The sequence below is a fragment of the Borostomias antarcticus genome, assembly GCF_949987555.1.
Source record: "Borostomias antarcticus genome assembly, chromosome: 3".
NCBI classification, from domain to species: Eukaryota; Metazoa; Chordata; class Actinopteri; order Stomiiformes; family Stomiidae; genus Borostomias; species Borostomias antarcticus.
Window position 1 is genome coordinate 4418630 of NC_140236.1, and position 22311 is coordinate 4440940.

The window sequence follows — 22311 nt, forward strand, 5'->3', positions numbered from 1 at the left end:
TGTGTGTGTGTGAGAGAGAGTGTGTGTGTGTGTGCGTGTGAGAGAGAGCGATTGTGTGTGTGTGTGTGTGTGTGTGTGTGAGAGAGAGCGAGTGTGTATACGTGTGTGTGTGCGCGCGTGTGTGCGTGTGTATCATGTCTTTAAATCTTCGTTAAGGATGAAGGGAACGCTGAAAGGAAATGCCCACGGGACAAGGTTGTTGTTCCGTGGGAAATTAGAAGGCGAGGGTAAGAATTGATATGTAGCCACTAAGTGAACAAGGAGCAGCAGGTCCATGGCCAGCCAGCCAGACATATTTCACTGATGAGGTATTAAGACCCCGCAGGCATCATCTACACTCTGCTCGCCTACCTGCCGCTCCGGGAGGTGCTTCCAGTGGTAAGACCCAGAGGAACAAGAAGAAAGGGATGCAGAGTTCACCAAAAAACCCTAGATATACAGTCAGCATGTGAACACAACCCCCCCCGCTCTCTCTCTCTCTTCTCTCTCTGTAGCCATGTTTCCATCCACTTGTCAATCGAATTGTGTGAGGATCGCTAAAAATATGAATGCGAGTAAAGCCGGTGAACGTGCGTTTCCATCTAGAGCTTTAAATCGGATAAAGCATTTATCACAAAAGACTTTTATCGAACAAGAGAAAATCCGATGAGATCGACGGTACAAACTTTTTGTCGATTTTCATGATTTTTAATCGGATTTTACTGTTTCCATAAGGCATTTTTAATTCGATATAACTTAATTCGCATAAAACGTGTGGATGGAAGCTTGTGACTCACTCACCACTCACATGGACACTATGTAATGCTTGTATGAACAACATGCATTCACTCAGGCACCATGTAGCCCAGAGAGAGAGAGCGCAGGTTCCGACAGGCCTGCCTGGCCTCTTCCACTGAGTGACAGACAGGATGTTTGGTGTACTTTCATCACTCATGCTTTGATTCCTGCAACGGGGGTCTTTCTTTCCCTTGTTTTCTTTTTTAGTTCTGGTGCTTTTGAAATGTTTCTGCTACGGTTCAGTTCCTATGAGACACGAGGAGAGATAGCTATAGGCTAACATTGGAAGCCGTGTGACTGAATCGCCCTTTGCTGTGGCCTAGTGCAAGCACAGCTCACCCGTTTTTTCTCTACCTTGTCAGTGGGCGGACTTGATCTGCAATCAGGCAGAATCTCGAATCAAGTGGACTTTGTTTGCTTCAGACTGTTGTTGCATAGTCCGCAGAAATATAATGGCGAGGATAGACCAGGTAGACAGCCATTCATTCATTTACGTTGATTTTTGGTAGTTAAACAGCCACCAAACCACTGAATATAGTAAAATGACTACTTGAACTACAGTACAGGAACTACAGTACTCCCCCAAACTTGGGAAATGTGATTTGATCAAAGTTTATCAAAGGTGAGACCATTGCTGTGGCTGGGGGATGCTCTTGTCCTTTGGAAAAAGTCCATGCAGCTCTGAGTCACCGTAGACATGGGCCAACTTAACACTCAAGGGGGTGAACCTCATGCTAACATCATGTTGTTGACGCAGATGTTCATCTTGCCAGTCTGCAGGACTGTATCCATGGTCATGTGAATAGGGTTCTTCCCGAATGTACTGTAGCACAATGAATGTAACACACCAGCCAATGACACTGTATGGAGCTCGTATTGTACATGTTCTTACTCTATGGTGACCTCACCTTGTTGTTCTTGCCTCTTTTGGCAACTACTAGAAGGAATGAGGGAACATCTTCCATAGGTTCTCTACTCTGACATGTAGATTGAGTGTTTCAGTATGAGTCACATAGGTTCTGTGACATGTAGATGAAGTGATACGGTATGAGTCACATATTCCTGTGAAGCTATGTATACGAACAGCTGTTCCCTGGTATTGGGGGAGGCTCTCGCCCCCTACCTGCCCGTTTCCCAACATCTCAGTGGCCCCTCTTCCCTGGCCTCACACCTACTGTATCAATGAATCGCAATATTTTACAGTTTATTATTCATGCCTCTAGTAGACGTGGTTCTGGATTGAAACCCAGTGTTGCAAATCTTCTATATAGTGAGGCTACTTCCCTTGAAACAGGCCTTGGCAAAATATTGGATTCGCTGGTTGATGATAAAATGAGAATAAGAAAACCCTTAGTATAACTGAGTCATCACCAGCCAATTAGCTGAGTCAGCAGCATGTGCACTGATACAATGGTCTCAGCAATTAGCTAATGCAGCCTGGCGGCCATTTTGGAGCGAGGGGGCCAGTGACGCAGGAGCGCCTCCTTAATGATGCTGTGAAGTCTGGGCTTCCTGTTGCTTAGCGCTCACGTCGTTCCAGTCTCTGACTCAGGAAAGGGGGTCCCGGTGGGTCCACACATGCACACGCCTGTGCACACTCACACACGGTCTCTCTTTATCTCTCTCTCTCTCTTGCACACACGCACGCACATACACTCACACACGGTCTCTCTTTATCTCTTGCTCTCTCTCTCTCTCTCTTGCACACACGCACGCACATACACACACACACACGCGACTCCTATTGATTACCTAGGCTCCTTCCTGGGGCCAGATGAATGGATCAAATGCTAATGTTAATTTATCTAATACAGTAAATGCAGAATTTGAGATTTGAGGGAACAAGAGGCTATGGAAATGAGAACCCACTTCAATAGATGTTACAGCTCCTTTATATCAAAAGATTCTGGCAGATTCTGGAAAGAGACAGGACAGGATATGAGTCTATGGTCCGAAAAGGCGCCATCTAGCCCCATTCATCTCAGACAATGATATTGTTAAGTCATCAGTCTTATTGTTTGCCTGTGCAACTTTAAAGGAAATCTGTCTCTTGTTTCAGAGAAACCTTCAAGTCTCCCTCCAATGTAATTGTGGTAACCAAATTAGTCTGATATATCGGCCAGGTTTTGATTTGCCATTTGTCTATGGCTGCGGTTTCTGCAGACTCATTTCCTAATGGACTTGGCGCAGTGTCTGCCAGAGAGAGCAGGCTAGGAATGAACGCCATCCATAAAACAAGATGGCCGGTAAATCCTGGCCACTCTGCTTAAGAGGCTGACACTCTGACACGGGGCCGATGAATGGAAATGGCTCGCAGGCTTCGAAGAGCAATGCCACTACTTTCACTATTAGTTAGTGTTACTTTCCAGTTAATATTAAATAAATGTACTGAGTAAGTGACAGGACCTCATAGTTTTAGGCCATTTTGTCCTATTTAGATTAATCCCATACAGTTTTTCACGTCCTATTTGGCCCTAAACATGACCGCTACTGTATGGGCCAATGCCACTGATTTCTTGAGAGTAATTGATAGTCAACAAGTAAAACTTCCCACTGTGATGAACAGGGTACCTATTTCAAACGAGGGGCAGAAATAGCCTTTAGGCCTGACCTGGTTTTCATCAGGGTCAGTTTCCTATCTCTCTTTGCGCAGCGCTATCTCTAACACTCGTTTAGATCTAGCTGTACTATCACGACGGAGACCAGAACCGTCTCGTAGCTTTGTGTTGCAGGTGCCTGTAATCCTAATTAAAGAGATTAAGACTGAAATGATTTATATTAAATGTGATATTTGTCAGTGTCCAAATCTTTGAAATTGTGGTGGAATAGAATCTGTAGCAAGTGAATGGATGAAAGTCCCCATTCTGTGAAACATAATAGGGCCTACACATTCAACAGAGGATCTACTGCAACAATGACTGAGCAATATGGTGAGCCATGATACGGTGAAGAATAGAGCCCAGTGTATGTTCATGAGTAGCAATAATACGTCTCTGTGTGAGTGAGTGCGTGAGGGAAAGAGAGAGAGAGAGAGAGAGAGAGAGAGAGAGAGAGAGAGAGAGAGAGAGAGAGGATATTAATCTGAATGGCACACGCCACAAAACCGCAGTGCCTCCGCCGTCCACCACAATGCATCCAGATGGCGTCTGTTTGCCAGTTTGTTGACAGTGTTGACAGACTACAGGAAACATCGCACCTCTGCTCAAACAGTAGATAAGTGTCTCTCACAGTCTCCTCTCTCTCTCACACACAGAGATGCATTATTGCTACTCATGAACGTACTGGTCCTCCGTTCTTCACCGTCTGTTTCCCTACCCCCGGAATGTAATGTCGATAACCCCCAATCGTCCTCCCCGCCACACCGGAGAAGAAAAGAAAAAGTGGGCGCGCGAATAAGAGGCGCGCGCATTCCTGCTAAATGTGAAGGATAAAACCAGGTGTGAGAGTCACTCTCCTGTTTAGACTTGACATCACAAAGCAGGACAACATCTGGCAGACGACAGCCAGCCTGCCCAGCTAAACACCGGCTGTTTGCTGCACCTCCACTGTTTGTATTGGGAGAGCGGGCTCTCTCGGGAGGGGATCTCATTGGCAAACGCCACGGTGCTGGCTTCTGATTGACCTGTCCTGCCGCTACACTTGGTTTCACTTTATGGTACATTTAGTCTGCAAAGCTAACTTTGACAAAAGGGAAAACCTTCTGCAATAGTGTGCGTTTCAAGGTCACTGCTTTTGTAGTGTGTCGACACAAAGTTCCTACATTTAAATATGACACAATATGACACATGCATGACCTTCACATACCCATAGGGCCTATTCATTGTTTAACATTTGTTTTCCCTGGCATGATGAATTGGGTTCCCTCTTGTTCAAAGGGACAGGACCTCTGGTATGGTAGACTGGACAGCTTCATGTTCAAAGTGATAGAAACCAGTGTTCATTGTCAATTGTTCAATCCACTTCTGTATGTAAGTAAGCCATTTTGCCTTATTTCTAGTGCATCACTGTCTGAAGCGAACGTGCGCACACTTACAAACTAGGAATCTCAGCATTGTAAACAAAAATGTTATAACCTTGAAAAATACAACCAATACTTTACAAGTTAGAATGGGATCAATCAATAATCAGATCGGGGCAGCCATGTTGTGTCCTCAGTGACTGTTGAGAAACAGTGGAAAGAGTAGACAGAGTGACGCTTGCACATCCATAAACCAAAAAGGGCAGGTGCCGAGCCAAAACAAGAGATATCAAAATTAAAAAGAGCGGTCTCGCACACTGCTGGGCTCCATGTTTAAGGCATTTATTGTACCTGAATCAAACATGTGACGTTTCGAGCAAAGCTCGTCATCAGACATAGTCACCAGGTACAATAAATGCTTTAACCATGGAGCCCAGCAGTGTGCGAGACCACTCTTTTTCATTTTAAACAGTGGAAAGAGGCCATGTCTCTGGGGTTTGCTAGCCAGGCTAGGATACTAGGAACTGAGCCACAAGGGCCAGATCTGGCCTGTATATGGCCCAGATCCGCTTGCTATCTGGATACTGGACACCGAGTCTGTGGTCAACAGATGCCAAGGAGACCAGCGCTGGTATTATGTTCCCAAGCTGATACCTGATAAAGCTTGTCCTCTGGAAAAACAAAAGAACTACAGCAGGCTCTTTTGATAACACTGGAATGTGTGTGTGTTTATGCATAGCCTATGTGTGTGTGTATACGTATGTGTGATGTTGATGATTTGTGTCTGTACAGGAATGTGTGTGTGTGTGTGTGTGTGTGTGGGGGGGGGGGGGGGGGGGGGGGGTGAGTCTTCTTTGTGTAATTCTGAGGGTAAGAAGTAGAAGACTGAAGGAAAAACCATCCAATGGATGAAGGACATTGAGAGCGCAACACAGTACAAAGACAATAAACAATATAGGTGGCATGATGCGTTACTCATATGGCACGCATCGAAGGATATCACAGACATGACTCACTTACACACGGCACAAAGAAGGCGATGACTCGTCGATACTTGAACTTTGGGCCTTTCTTTGTGTAGTCTTGAGGTGACGAGGATGAATAGATCAGCACAGCTGGTGTCAAATCAAAAACATATGTGCAAAGTACTGCATGTCTAGATGGATTTAAGAGCAGTTGAGTCCTTACATGTCTTTCTCTCTAACGACCCATGTTTAACTTGGATCAAAAAATTCCCAGATGGACACTATTCCCATGTGTACGTTCATCACCAGAGAGTATTTTACAGGAAGATTTGATACAGTCTTGTGATACAGTCTTGCCACCACAAGGGTTGTAATAGGTGTTGGTTTTGTTAAATACTCTACAGAGATAGCCTACTGGAGAAAAGAGCATAAGACAGCAATATGGCTCTGAGCCAACCCAGTTCAACTTGCTTTCACCAACCACCACTGAGGAGTGCAGTGTAAAGATGAAAAAAAAACAGCTCCAGATGATGTATTGGAAACGTTTCAACAACTCAAATCTCTCAAAGACAGTTTACGAACAGCCACAGGGCACATCTTTGCTTCTCAGCTTTTTCAACTGTAATTGCATCTGCTTCATAGATTACTGTTTGAGTGACAAATACCTATGAAAATGTCTTCCTCCACTCGACTGCTTTGCTTGTTAAAGCCTGTTTACTTTTGGAAGCCTTTGTGTTGAAATATTTGTGGGATGAGGATGGCTGTCCTACACAATTGGTGGTGAGGTGAACATAGCCTACAGTATGGGCTTCTGGAAAGTTCTCAGCTGAAAAAGATGTCCCAATAGACTCAGACCAGACAGCCCAGAAAAAAAGAAAGAAATCTCAATTCAGGTTAATTTGAGTTTTCAGATATCATCTCATCCAACCAATATTTGGATGAATCAAACCAAACTTGATCAGTGATCATTAGAAATATGTTCACAGCATGGTCATAAGGTCATATTTACTGCAATGTCAATCTGGCATTATCCTGCTTCTATTTTGAGATCGTGTGGCTGATCAGCTTATCAGATTTATGACAAGGATCAAAGACGTTGAGTAAGAAATAAGAGTTAACATGAACAATTTCTACAAATATCCTCTGTCTGACTGCGCATTGCCAGGCCTGTTATTTTCCAGGAATAGAGTGACGGCACGGGCAGTTAAAATTACAGCTTTTGAAGAGTGGAAATTTACGCACTGTCTGTTCCTAAATGGGAGCTGTAACAAAACGCACATGGTAACATTTACAGATCTCGAGCTTGGGAGATCTTTAATAAGATCTTTTTTATTTTAATAGTTGGGCAAAGAGCTGTGCTTTTAAAAATTCAGGTCATGCTCTTAAAAATCATAAACTGAGAATAGCCTAAGTTTCGATGTTTGTAGGGTAGGCTAGGCTACTTACTTTCAGTGGCACTTGCCTCAAAATTCCCTGGACACTGGATGTTTCGTTGGGGTCGCAATCTCTCCAATGGGTGGCGTTTCGCACCACTCAGCAGCCCGCCTGGCAGCCAGGTCCCTTCACTGGCCGTATCAGCAATTCAGATTGCATGCAAATCAGGAGCGTCATTCTGAAAGGACCGAGTGTGTGTGAGAGAGAGAGAGAGGGGGAGAGAGAGAGAGAGAGGGGGGAGAGAGACGAGCAGAGCGCATTCCTTGAGAGAGAATCCGACCCCTTTCTTCTCTCGGCCGACTCGCAGCGAGGGAGCTCAGCTCGTCCAGCAGATGAATGACATTTGGCTGAAATTGAGAGAGATTCGCGTTCTGTAGGGAAGTTGGGAGAGGGGTTAAGGCTATTATTAAACGGTTATTGTTAAACAAATAGCATAGTTCATACCTGGCGACGTAGCCTAAAGCTATTTTGTCTTTTCGTAACTTTTTGCTTTCCGGTTGGTGACCATGGGTTCCCAACGGAGACACTTGCCCGGGTGGGCAATGCTCATAGTCGCGGTTTTCTGTCAACGATGTCATGGAAGTTGCCCGGAGAAAGAGTTGGAGAAAAGGGAAGAGGAGGCGAACGTAGTTTTGACCGGTACCGTAGAGGAAATCATGAACATGGACCCGGTGCACAATACTTACTCTTGCAAGGTAAGTTTGCCTGCCGCCCGACGTGACTAACGGGGTGACTGCCTAGTCCTGGACGGGTAAACATGAAAACGTTATTAAGTAGCCTAGACCCAAACGATGCTGTTTCCGCAGTGGGATAGGCTGCAACTGAAAAGTGGCACCTGTCGAATCAGTTAGCTTACCATTTTACAAAAACTTGTTCATAATAATAAGTTATTATAACACAGTTAGGCTAATGACAACTGGCTTTTCTTCCAACTATAAATATTTGGTAACGTGCCAGCTGTGATTCAGAGAATCAGGTGCTGCTCAAATTGAAAAGGTGTCTCAAATTAGGCTAAATTTGGGCTATATCAACTTGGCCTTCCTTTGAAAATGTTTGCAGCAACTTGTTTCGTGATTTCGTTTGTTTCTTGATAAACTGTCTTGTCTATTTATCCAACGGTTTCCTTGGAGTGTAGGCCTATAACCACCCAGTCGCCAATTACATGGCTGCAGGGTTGGTCTACTCATGTAATCATCCCAGACAGCTTTATGCTGTGAGACAGTGCAATAGCCTATGTGAATTCAAAGCAGTAGGCCTATGCAGGACACTGCAAACCATAGGTGTAATTCCATCAAAATGTTACTGCTGCAGTGCAGATTATAAGCCATGGCTTCAGCACTCTAAAACGGCCTCATTGGTGTGAAAAAAACATTGGATAAGTGGGAAGCTTTTTACAGCTACCACTCTCTATGAATGCACCCTCCTCTTCCACAAAAATGATCCTGTGTTATTATGAAATATTCAGAAATCCTTGGCCATTCATAGTGAAAAACTTTGGATTGCTTTAGACACTTGTGGCACACACCACTGAAATCTTGTACGTTTTTAAGGCGGTGTCCGTCAGCTCTTCCCGGTAAGAGGCTGCGTTCAGCCGGGCCTCTGTCTGTCCCACGGTACGAGATGGAGAGGGAGCAGATTACAGGCACGCGCAAGCCTCCCATTCTGGGAACGGAAACAACCCACTGCCAAAATGACATGAACGAGTGCACAAAGTGGCCTAAAAAGCGAAACCTGTCCCATGATGCCTCTCCTCTCTGATGCTTTTAACTAAGGTTAAGCACATAGTTGGCCATGACAGGATGTTGTTATTCAACCGGCATAAACTAATAAAAAGTCCAGTATTTTGCAGAATAAAGCCGCAGCGAATAAGCATGAAAAATGCCCCACTGTGGCTGTGGACTGTTGTGAAATGTGCATTATGCAGAGATCTCTCATCATCGCCTATTTAACGGAAGACTATCTCTCCAGAGAAGCCTTCATGAAGACCTAAACCATGTTGTCTTGTCTCCCTGACCTCGGCACAGGTGAGAGTATGGCGGTACCTGAAGGGCAAGACCATGGTCAACAGAGACATCCTTCTGGACGGCGGCAACAAGGTGATGATCGGCGGCTTTGGGGACCCGGTCATCTGTGACAACCGGGTCGCCACTGGCGACACGCGCATTTTCTTTGTCAACCTGGCCCCGGAGTACATGTGGCCGGCGCACAAGAACGAGCTGATGCTCAACTCCAGCCTGATGAGGATTACCCTGCGCAACCTGGAGGACGTGGAGCACTGTGTGGAAGGTGAGACGCCATTTTGTTGTCTTGATCATGCTGAACAGGACTGGCAACACTCTCTCAGCTAGGCGCCTTGTCTGGCAGTGAGAGCGAATGCGTGTTGACCGCTGAACTTGAAGACACGCTATTCTGAGAGAACATTGAATATTCATATTTCTCATGATGTTAGCCCTGTTGATCCTACTAATAGATGAAGTGAAGCGTATAAAGGCTTCATTAAGCCTTCATAAAGCCTCTATAAACATAACATAAATGTGTCATGAAGCATCTATTGTATGTCATGCTTTATAAAGGGTTAATCATTGTGGCATAACTGTGACATACATACTTGTAACTGAGTGACACATTTATGAACCCTTGTGAACCCTAAAGCTGTTTGGATTTGCATGTTTTCCCAGCATTCAGAGAAATGGGGACACATGAGTCATTTTAGCAACTCAGTTGCCATGGTGAAGCTTTGGGTTTTTTCCCAGGCTGGCTAGAACTTGAGGAGGGTGTGTCTCCTTTGATCAACACCTTGAGCGACAGTGACTGACCTTACTAAGGTTTGACCCCTGATCTTTGACCCAGTCAGTGGGACATTTTATGAAGTCAGAGGGAAGCTCCTTAAATGTCCTGGAACACCAAGGTATTTACAAGGGGACAGTTTCTCACAAACTTGTACAGAAACACGTTCTCACTATTTTGGTGGCTATTTTGGTCCGTGAAGTGCCGTAAAGAGATGGCTTCAGAGTTTGTGGAGCAGGAGACAGCGGACATGGAGAATGAATGAATAAATGGGGTGTGAGACAAGTAATTAATTTTAGCCAGCTGCAGATCAACAACTTTTTTGCAACTAGAGTTAATTAAATCTATTTGGATCTTTTGGTTCTTCTTTTTGTCAAGAAGAACCCATTTGTCAGGCTCTATAAGAGGATCCATGTAGCCATGACTAATAAGTCCTAACATCTGCCTCGACTGTGCCTGACTCTGCCCTCAATACCAGCAACCAGAGCTTGTTGCTGTTCGGCTTCTGCTGGTGCTTGACAATGCTGGCAGACATCCAAACCACTTATGCCGGCCCCCAATACCAGAGGGGAGATGTTTTTGAGCCTGTAGAAGACACTCTGGGCTAATCAGAGCTAACCAGTATCTGCGTCGTGCTCTTCTCCACCCAGGGGGCAGGTGACAGTAATGGCTAGAGCTTGTTTGCACTATTAAGTAGAATTTGGAGCACGCTTAAAAATTCCTTTGCTTATCTGTCCAGGCACGAAACACTGCTAACTTTTAAAGCTATGAATGGCCAACCGACGTTTTTTTTTTTCTTGAAGAAAAATAAGACTAAAAAACAACAGTAACTGTCCACAGTTGGCAGTCTGAAGATAATCCACGGTGCTTTTGATTTAGAATAAGAGTCCTTTATTGTGTCATGGAAAACAACATTCTTTTCTAGTTTCTTTTCTTTTCTTCTCATTCTTTTTCTCTATTTTTTTTATCCTCCCTTGTTGTGCTCAGGGGAGCGTCTTGGCCCTAGCAACTACATTCTACAATGTGTCCTTTTTCTCGTACGTGTCTTGTTTGAAGAGGGTCTTGGCAGTTCTCATCATACATCTTTTCAATTGTTTGACACTTGTACAGTGACGTATTCTATAGTACTTTCTTGCTTATACTAGTAGGTCTATGCTTCTTTCATGCCTGGGCCTAGTCCTACTGGGTTGGATGGCCGTGAGTACCGTAGGTAACAGCGGTTGAAAACCTCATCCAGAACAATGGCGAAACTGCAGGTCAGACACAACTTATGGATGAACTTCAGGTCAGATAAAATCCGCATTTGTCTTTTTCGCTGATCAAATCGACCGAAATCATTAGATTGCATTCCTCTATCCCGTGAAGAATGAGCTCAGTGGCTCGCTCCAGCGCAAAGTTTTAATTAAGAAAGTCAAGTCGGATCTCATCCTGTGTGTGCAGCCAACCGCCACCCAGGAGTCTCTGGATGTTAGCACAGTCAGACAAGACCCTACCTGCCGCCCTGCTCCTCGTACCCTCCTCTCCTTTCTCCCTGCTCTTGACATTTTCAATAGCTGGGAGAGACGCAGGAATGCCTGGCAGAGCTAGAGAGCTAGGTGGGGAGGCACGGCGTCAAGGCGAGGAAGAAAAAAGCCTTTGTGTAACTCGCTCTCGCAACGGCGACTTTCGAGAGCGAGCCGGAGGAGGGGGCGAGGAGGATGAGTGATGTGGAAATGGAGGGCAGAGAGAAGAGAGGGCGATGTAGACAGAGAATAAATTCTTTGTACAGGTGTGTGTGGACCTGGAATGCCGGGCATGTTTTGTTTGGCATCTTCCCGCTGGGAGAGAGCGGCCCAGAGCTCTCCGGCGCGCGGAGGGGGATGTCTTCGGGCGTCATGTCTCTCCCCCTCTCTCTCTCTCTCTCTCTCTCTCCCTCGCTCCCGCTGCACTCCGGGGTACTAGCGGCAGCACTTGGGCCGCCCCAAGCCGCACACTGGACTACAAGCTTTCATCTTGCTAAGAGCTCCTTCCCCCAAAGGAGTGTTTACAAGATCTCAGTAAGCACTGCCACTGCCCGGCACTCTCAGAGCACCGAGCGATATTTGTCACTGCAGGAAAGAGCCGACGTACGTCCTACCTTTTGGTAGGAGCCGTCTCTGTTTACCGGGGGCCCACAAAGGCATTCAGAGACCAAATAATGAAACGGAAACGGCAAAACGCATCTCTCAGACCGAGACAGACGCCCCCCCCCCATCCTTCTCCCCCCCCCCCCCCCCATTGTCGAATCACAGCTCGTGGAGGCCGATAAGAGAAAAACGGCAGCGCTGAATTTCCCTCCTCCTTTGTTTGCTCCGCGAGGAAATGTTCATTGTTATCATATTCAATTGTGGCGCGCACCGAGCTGTCAGATAATGTGACAAAAATCAAGCAGAGCCATTTGCAATGCCTCAGAGCGCCGCCAAGGCACAGCCCCCGGAAAAGAATGGAAGGATTCGAGACTTTAAATGAATGCCTACAAGGCTTTGTTGTTTTTGTTTTTTTTCCAAGAAAAAGGGAAAGTGAAAATGGCCTGTTATCATTTCCCCTTCCTCTCTGCTTGTGCAAATGAAGGAATGAAAGAGTGGAAGAGAGAGTGGGGGAGACAGAGAGAGAGAGAGGGGGGGAGGGGGGGAGGGGTAGAGGGAGAGGAAGCCCACTTTATGTAGAGGTATTGGGAGTACGGGGGGGGGGTTATCTGTCCTGGTCACCTGCTTCTGTTTCACCTCCACTTGATGCCAGTAAGATCGTCCCTTCAGGGCCGTCTGTCCAAAGACTGCAATGGAAGACGAGGCTTCTTCCCCCTGTCTTTGTCTTTTCTCCTCTCCTCCCTTCTCCTCTCCTCTCTTCTCCTCTACACCATTCTCCTCTCCCCTTCTCCCCTCTCCTCCTCTCTCCTCTCCTCTGCTTCATTCTCCTCTCTTCTCTCCTCTCCTCCCTTCTCCTCTCTCCTCTCTACTCCATTCTCCTCTCTTCTCTCCTCTCCTCCCTTCTCCTCTCTTCTCCTCTCCTCTACTCCATTCTCCTCTCCTCTCCTCTCTTCTCTTCTCCTCTACACCATTCTCGTTCTCCCGTTCTCCCCTCTCCTCCTCTCTCCTCTCCTCTCCTTCATTCTCCTCTCTTCTCTCCTCTCCTCCCTTCTCCTCTCTCCTCTCCTCTATTCCATTCTCCTCAACTCTCTCCTCTCCTCTCCTCTCCTCTCCTCCATTCTCCTCTCTCCTCTCCTCTCCTCTCCTCTCCTCTCCTCTCCTCTCCTCTCCTCTCCTCTCCTCTCCTCTCCTCTCCTCTCCTCTCCTCTCTTTTTATAGTCCAGTGAAAGTGTATTAAAGTGTATCACCTGTCTGTCAGTCAGCGTGAATATAATTTCTTAGTCCATTCATACTAAAAGTGCTCACCCAGACTAAGTTGAGTATCTGAGGTTCTGTAGTTGCTGCCTGCAGTCAAGTGGTATCGTAGCATATTTGCTTTTATGGTCCGTGCACAGCGACCGTACTGTAGATCTCTCTCTACGGTGTGTGTGTAACCACATAAGGGCTGTAGATCTCTCTCTACGGTGTGTGTGTGTCACCACGTAAGGGCTGTAGATCTCTCTCTACGGTGTGTGTGTGTCACCACTTAAGGGCTGTAGATCTCTCTCTACGGTGTGTGTGTCACCACGTAAGGGCTGTCAGTGAGCAGTATGGGGTCAGCTGGCTAAGCCGAGAGTGCGATGGGGGTCCTGATTCGCCAGCAGGTGGTCCTGCCTAATGACGGGCGAACAGACGGTCCTGTGGAATGCCCCTCGGGGTGGGTGGGATGTGGGATGACTGTTTGAGCAGCCCCCCCCCCCTCCCACCTCCACCCACCTCAGCGCTCCTCCAGCGAGCCTCGGACCCCGGAACACGTTCTGCTTTTTTTCCCCCCACTGTTTGTGCAAGGAGGAGCCACGGAATGCTTTGGAATTCCCATCCTGCACAAGCCCCTACCTGACCCCTCATCCCTCCCTCCCTCCCTCCCTCCCTCCCTCTCGCCTTCTCTCCATCCTCAGATTCTAGGAGGTAATGACGGACTGATAGAGAAGGGAAGACGGAATGAACAACTTCTGTTTTGTTCTGTTCTCACTACGAGAGGCTGCGATTTCCACCTCATCTTATCTTAACGTATATAATATAACGTATAACGTTTGATCGGATGGCAGCTGAATCCGCTTTTAACAGGGTTAAAAAACACTGCTTTTAAATGACAGAGTGCAGGCTTTATTAGGGGCCAGGCAGCGTAGCTGCCGGAACCCTATTGTATTTGCCTATATTATTATTATTATTAGGGGCCAGGCAGCGTAGCTGCCGGAACCCTATTGTATTTGCCTATATTATTATTATTATTATTATTATTATTCTCCTTCCACTGAAGTCTAACTTCCCATGGACAAAAAATCACCAAAATTTGCACATAGCTCCAGTACTATATCCAAAGTCCTCAACCTGCATTGTAGGTCAATAAACCTGAAGGTGGCGCTACAGCAACAGTCTAAAGTTTAAAACTTAAAAAAATCATAACAAATCAGCCATAGGTGCTATCACTGTAAAACCACCACGTGAATGTAGTCCCAAGTGAGACAAAACCTTCATACACTTTGACCTTGCAGGAATTTTGAAGTCCATCACTCTGATTTCTTCATAAACTGTAAAACCTATCAAACATATCTCCTCCCACATTTTTTGTTCAATTGACACCAAAATTAATATACTGTATCTACAGACTGTCCTTACCAAAGGATCCTCACAGATTTTTGAAATATGAAAAATTGAGCCCACAGCACATCAAAAGGTTTCACTGTTAACAGTTTTGTATACAGTTCCTATTAATTCTCGCCAAATCAATGTCTGATCATCCTCATAAAAAGTGACAACATTGGCCACATATCCAAGATGTAGTATGATTTTTTTCAGAATTTTATCTCAAAAATTGAATTTTTAAAAATATGTTTAATTCTGTCCTCTGAAACCAACACTTCATACAGAGAAAACTACGTTACCCACAATCCAACGCAAGCTCAACGAATCGGAGACATCGCTGTTGGCAACACTACCCAACCCCCGCCGAGGATTACAATGACTAAATCGATTGATTGGCAACTGACTGAGTACACAGCGGCTGAAGTTAATGTTCAATTATGAAAAAAAAGCTAACAAAACCTGTAACCCACATTTTTCAATCAATTAACACTAAAGTTGCTACACTGGATCTTCAAACTGTCATTCACAAACTCATTGACCAGATTATTGAATTATCAAAATTGAGCTTACAATGCATGAAAATGTTTTACTTATTATTATTATTCTCCATCTTCCACTGAAGTCTAACTTCCCGTGGACAAAAAATCACCAAAATTTGCACAAAGCTCCAGTACTATACCCAAAGTCCTCAACCTGCATTGTAGGTCAATAAACCTGAAGGTGGCGCTACAGCAACAGTCTAAAGTTTAAAACTTTAAAAAAAATCATAACAAATCAGCCATAGGTGCTATCACTGTAAATCCACCACGTGAATGTAGTCCCAAGGGAGACAAAACTTTCATACGCTTTGACCTTGCAGGAATTTTGAAGTCCATCACTCTGATTTCTTCATAAACTGTAAAACCTATCAAACCTATCTCCTCCCACATTTTTTGTTCAATTGACACCAAAATTGATCTACTGTATCTTCAGACTGTCCTTACCAAACGATCCTCACAGATTTTTGAAATATGAAAAATAGAGCCCACAGCACTTCAAAAAGTTTTACTGTTAACAGTTCTGTATACAGTTCCTATTAATTCTCGCCAAATCAATGTCTGATCATCCTCATAAAAAGTGACAACATTGGCCACATATCCAAGATGTAGTATGATTTTTTCAGAATTTTATCTCAAAAATTGAATTTTTAAAAATATGTTTAATTCTGTCCTCTGAAACCAACACTACATACAGAGAAAACTACATTACCCACAATCCAACGCAAGCTCCGAAGACATCGCTGTTGGCAACCCTAGCCAGCCCCCGCCGAGGATTACAATGACTAAATCGATTGATTGGCAACTGACTGAGTACACAGCTGCTGAAGTTAATGTTCAATTATGAAGAAAAACAGACAAAACCTGTAAAAATTAATAAACATATCTCATCCCACATTTTTCAATCAATTAACACCACACAACTTGCTCCACTGGATGTTCAGACTGTAATTCACAAACTCATTGACCAGATTGTTGAATTATCAAAATCGAGCTTACAATGCATCAAAATGTTTTACAAATGTTTTTACGATACGATATGAATGTACAAAATTAACATTGGAATGTCAACTTTCTTGTTGTCCTCCTATTCTCTCGCTTATTGCTCCTAAACTTGTCGGAAATTGCCTGGCCCCGCCTCATCGCTGCGAAGCAGCTTTAATTAGGGGCCAGGCAGCGTAGCTGCCGGAACCCTATTGTATTTGCCTATATTATTATTATTATTATTATTATGATTATTATTATTCTCCATCTTCCACTGAAGTCTAACTTCCCATGGACAAAAAATCACCAAAATGTGCACATAGCTCCAGTACTATATCCAAAGTCCTCAACCTGCATTGTAGGTCAATAAACCTGAAGGTGGCGCTACAGCAACAGTCTAAAGTTTAAAACTTAAAAAAATCATAACAAATCAGCCATAGGTGCTATCACTGTAAAACCACCACGTGAATGTAGTCCCAAGTGAGACAAAACTTTCATACACTTTGACCTTGCAGGAATTTTGAAGTCCATCACTCTGATTTATTCATAAACTGTAAAACCTATCAAACATATCTCCTCCCACATTTTTTGTTCAATTGACACCAAAATTAATATACTGTATCTACAGACTGTCCTTACCAAAGGATCTTCACAGATTTTTGAAATATGAAAAATTGAGCCCACAGCACATCAAAAAGTTTCACTGTTAACAGTTTTGTATACAGTTCCTATTAATTCTCGCCAAATCAATGTCTGATCATCCTCATAAAAAGTGACAACATTGGCCACATATCCAAGATGTAGTATGATTTCTTTCAGAATTTTATCTCAAAAATTGAATTTTTTAAAATATGTTTAATTCTGTCCTCTGAAACCAACACTTCATACAGAGAAAACTACGTTACCCACAATCCAACGCAAGCTCCACGAATCTGAGACATCGCTGTTGGCAACCCTACCCCACCCCCGCCGAGGATTACAATGACTAAATCGATTGATTGGCAACTGACTGAGTACACAGCTGCTGAAGTTAATGTTCAATTATGAAAAAAAAGCTAACAAAACCTGTAACCCACATTTTTCAATCAATTAACACTAAAGTTGCTACACTGGATCTTCAAACTGTCATTCACAAACTCATTGACCAGATTATTGAATTATCAAAATTGATCTTACAATGCATCAAAATGTTTTACTTATTATTATTATTCTCCATCTTCCACTGAAGTCTAACTTCCCGTGGACAAAAAATCACCAAAATTTGCACAAAGCTCCAGTACTATACCCAAAGTCCTCAACCTGCATTGTAGGTCAATAAACCTGAAGGTGGCGCTACAGCAACAGTCTAAAGTTTAAAACTTTAAAAAAATCATAACAAATCAGCCATAGGTGCTATCACTGTAAAACCACCACGTGAATGTAGTCCCAAGTGAGACAAAACTTTCATATGCTTTGACCTTGCAGGAATTTTGAAGTCCATCACTCTGATTTCTTCATAAACTGTAAAACCTATCAAACCTATCTCCTCCCACATTTTTTGTTCAATTGACACCAAAATTGATATACTGTATCTTCAGACGGTCCGTACCAAACGATCCTCACAGATTATTGAAATATGAAAAATTGAGCCCACAGCACATCAAAAGGTTTTACTGTAAACAGTTCTGTATACAGTTCCTATTAATTCTCGCCAAATCAATGTCTGATCATCCTCATAAAAAGTGACAACATTGACCACATATCGAAGATGTAGTGTGATTTATTTCAGAATTTTATCTCAAAAATTGAATTTTTAAAAATATGTTTAATTCTGTCCTCTGAAACCAACACTACATACAGAGAAAACGACATTACCCACAATCCAACGCAAGCTCCGGAGACATCGCTGTTGGCAACCCTACCCAGCCCCCGCCGAGGATTACAATGACTAAATCGATTGATTGGCAACTGACTGAGTACACAGCTGCTGAAGTTAATGTTCAATTATGAAGAAAAGCAAACAAAACCTGTAAAAATGAATAAACATATCTCATCCCACATTTTTCAATCAATTAACACCACACAACTTGCTCCACTGGATGTTCAGACTGTAATTCACAAACTCATTGACCAGATTGTTGAATTATCAAAATCGAGCTTACAATGCATCAAAATGTTTTACAAATGTTTTACGATACGATACGAATGTACAAAATTAACATTGGAATGTCAACTTTCTTGATGTCCTCCTATTCGCTCGCTTATTGCTCCTAAACTTGTCGGAAATTGCCTGGCCCCGCCTCATCGCTGCGAAGCAGCTTTAATTATTATTATTATTCTCCATCTTCCACTGAAGTCTAACTTCCCGTCGACAAAAAATCACCAAAATTTGCACATAGCTCCAGTACTATACCCAAAGTCCTCAACCTGCATTGTAGGTCATTAAACCTGAAGGTGGCGCTACAGCAACCGTCTAAAGTTTAAAACTTTAAAAAATCAGAACAAATCAGCCATAGGTGCTATCACTGTAAAACCACCACGTGAATGTAGTCCCAAGTGAGACAAAACTTTCATACACTTTGACCTTGCAGGAATTTTGAAGTCCATCACTCTGATTTCTTCATAAACTGTAAAACCTATCAAACCTATCTCCTCCCACATTATTTGTTCAATTGACACCAAAATTGATCTACTGTATCTTCAGACTGTCCTTACCAAACGATCCTCACAGATTTTTGAAATATGAAAAATAGAGCCCACAGCACTTCAAAAAGTTTTACTGTTAACAGTTCTGTATAGTTCCTATTAATTCTCGCCAAATCAATGTCTGATCATCCTCATAAAGAGTGACAACATTGGCCACATATCCAAGATGTAGTATGATTTTTTTCAGAATTTTATCTCAAAAATTGAATTTTTACAAATATGTTTAATTCTGTCCTCTGAAACCAACACTTCATACAGAGAAAACTACATTACCCACAATCCAACGCAAGCTCCACGAATCTGAGACATCGCTGTTGGCAACCCTACCCAACCCCCGCCGAGGATCACAATGACTAAATTGATTGATTGGCAACTGACTGAGTACACAGCTGCTGAAGTTAATGTTCAATTATGAAAAAAAAAAGCTAACAAAACCTGTAACCCACATTTTTCAATCAATTAATACTAAAGTTGCTACACTGGATCTTCAAACTGTCATTCACAAACTCATTGGCCAGATTATTGAATTATCAAAATTGAGCTTACAATGCATTAAAATGTTTTACTTATTATTATTATTCTCCATCTTCCACTGAAGTCTAACTTCCTGTGGACAAAAAATCACAAAAATGTGCACATAGCTCCAGTACTAAACCCAAAGTCCTCAACCTGCATTGTAGGTCAATAAAGCTGAAGGTGGCGCTACAGCAACAGTCTAAAGTTTAAAACTTTAAAAAATCATAACAAATCAGCCATAGGTGCCATCACTGTAAAACCACCACGTGAATGTTGTCCCAAGTGAGACAAAACTTTCATACACTCTGACCTTGCAGGAATTTTGATTATTATTATTATTCTCCATCTTCCACTGAAGTCTAACTTCCCGTGGACAAAAAATCACCAAGATTTGCACATAGCTCCAGTAGTATACCCAAAGTCCTCAACCTGCATTGTAGGTCAATAAACCTGAAGGTGGCGCTACAGCAACAGTCTAAAGTTTAAAACTTAAAAAAATCATAACAAATCAGCCATAGGTGCTATCACTGTAAAACCACCACGTGAATGTAGGCCCAAGTGAGACAAAACTTTCATACGCTTTGACCTTGCAGGAATTTTGAAGTCCATCACTCTGATTTCTTCATAAACTGTAAAACCTATCTCCTCCCACATTTTTAGTTCAATTGACACCAAAATTGATCTACTGTATCTTCAGACTGTCCTTACCAAACGATCCTCACAGATTTTTGAAATATGAAAAATTGAGCCCACAGCACATCAAAAAGTTTTACTGTTAACAGTTCTGTATATAGTTCCTATTTATTCTCGCCAAATCAATGACTGATCATCCTCATAAAAAGTGACAACATTAGCCACATATCCAAGATGTAGTATGATTTTTTTTTAGAATTTTATCTCAAAAATTGAATTTTTTAAAATGTTTAATTCTGTCCTCTGAAACCAACACTTCATACAGAGAAAACTACGTTACCCATAATCCAACACAAGCTCCACGAATCGGAGACATCGCTGTTGGCAACCCTACCCAACCCCCGCCGAGGATTACAATGACTAAATCGATTGATTGGCAACTGACTGAGTACACAGCTGCTGAAGTTAATGTTCAATTATGAAGAAAAGCAAACAAAACCTGTAAAAATTAATAAACATATCTCATCCAACATTTTTCAATCAATTAACACCAAACTTGCTACACTGGATCTTCAGACTGTAATTCACAAACTCATTGACCATTGTTGAATTATCAAAATCGAGCTTACAACGCATCAAAATGTTTTACAAATGTTTTACGATACGAATGTACAAAATGAACATTGGAATGTCAACTTTCTTGTTGTCCTATTCTCTCGCTTATTAGGGGCCAGGCAGCGTAGCTGCCGGAACCCTATTGTATTTGCCTATATTATTATTATTATTATTATTATAATTATTATTATTCTCCATCTTCCACTGAAGTCTAACTTCCCGTGGACAAAAAATCACCAAAATTTGCACAAAGCTCCAGTCCTATACCCAAAGTCCTCAACCTGCATTGTAGGTCAATAAACCTGAAGGTGGCGCTACAGCAACAGTCTAAAGTTTAAAACTTTAAAAAAATCATAACAAATCAGCCATAGGTGCTATCACTGTAAAACCACCACGTGAATGTAGTCCCAAGTGAGACAAAACTTTCATGCGCTTTGACCTTGCAGGAATTTTGAAGTCCATCACTCTGATTTCTTCATAAACTGTAAAACCTATCAAACCTATCTCCTCCCACATTTTTTGTTCAATTGACACCAAAATCGATCTACTGTATCTTCAGACTGTCCTTACCAAACGATCCTCACAGATTTTTGAAATATGAAAAATAGAGCCTACAGCACTTCAAAAAGTTTTACTGTTAACAGTTCTGTATACAGTTCCTATTAATTCTCGCCAAATCAATGTCTGATCATCCTCATAAAAAGTGACAACATTGGCCACATATTCAAGATGTAGTATGATTTTTTTCAGAATTCTATCTCAAAAATTGAATTTTTTAAAATATGTTTAATTCTGTCCTCTGAAACCAACACTTCATACAGAGAAAACTACGTTACCCACAATCCAACGCAAGCTCCACGAATCTGAGACATCGCTGTTGGCAACCCTACCCCACCCCCGCCGAGGATTACAATGACTAAATCGATTGATTGGCAACTGACTGAGTACACAGCTGCTGAAATTAATGTTCAATTATGAAAAAAAAGCTAACAAAACCTGTAACCCACATTTTTCAATCAATTAACACTAAAGTTGCTACACTGGATCTTCAAACTGTCATTCACAAACTCATTGACCAGATTATTGAATTATCAAAATTGAGCTTACAATGCATCAAAATGTTTTACTTATTATTATTATTCTCCATCTTCCACTGAAGTCTAACTTCCTGTGGTCAAAAAATCACCAAAATGTGCACATAGCTCCAGTACTATACCCAAAGTCCTCAACCTGCATTGTAGGTCAATAAAGCTGAAGGTGGCGCTACAGCAACAGTCTAAAGTTTAAAACTTTAAAAAATCATAACAAATCAGCCATAGGTGCTATCACTGTAAAACCACCACGCGAATGTAGTCCCAAGTGAGACAAAACTTTCATACACTCTGACCTTGCAGGAATTCTGATTATTATTATTATTCTCCATCTTCCACTGAAGTCTAACTTCCCGTGGACAAAAAATCACCAAAATTTGCACATAGCTCCAGTACTATACCCAAAGTCCTCAACCTGCATTGTAGGTCAATAAACCTGAAGGTGGCGCTACAGCAACAGGCTAAAGTTTAAAACTTTAAAAAATCATAACAAATCAGCCATAGGTGCTATCACTGTAAAACCACCACGTGAATGTAGGCCCAAGTGAGACAAAACTTTCATACGCTTTGACCTTGCAGGAATTTTGAAGTCCATCACTC

At 42.8% G+C, this 22311-nt stretch overlaps 1 protein-coding gene across 1 annotated transcript in view; it reads left to right on the forward strand.

The window, feature by feature from the left end:
* The first annotated feature begins 7457 nt into the window (after positions 1–7457).
* agrn (agrin) overlaps positions 7458–22311 on the forward strand; it is a 198317-nt gene continuing 183463 nt past the window's right edge. The window contains exons 1-2 of the mRNA XM_084461938.1: positions 7458–7829; positions 9159–9420. Of these exons, the coding sequence (XP_084318064.1) occupies positions 7641–7829; positions 9159–9420 (451 nt within the window). The 5' untranslated portion in view covers positions 7458–7640. The remainder of the gene's footprint in view (positions 7830–9158; positions 9421–22311) is intronic.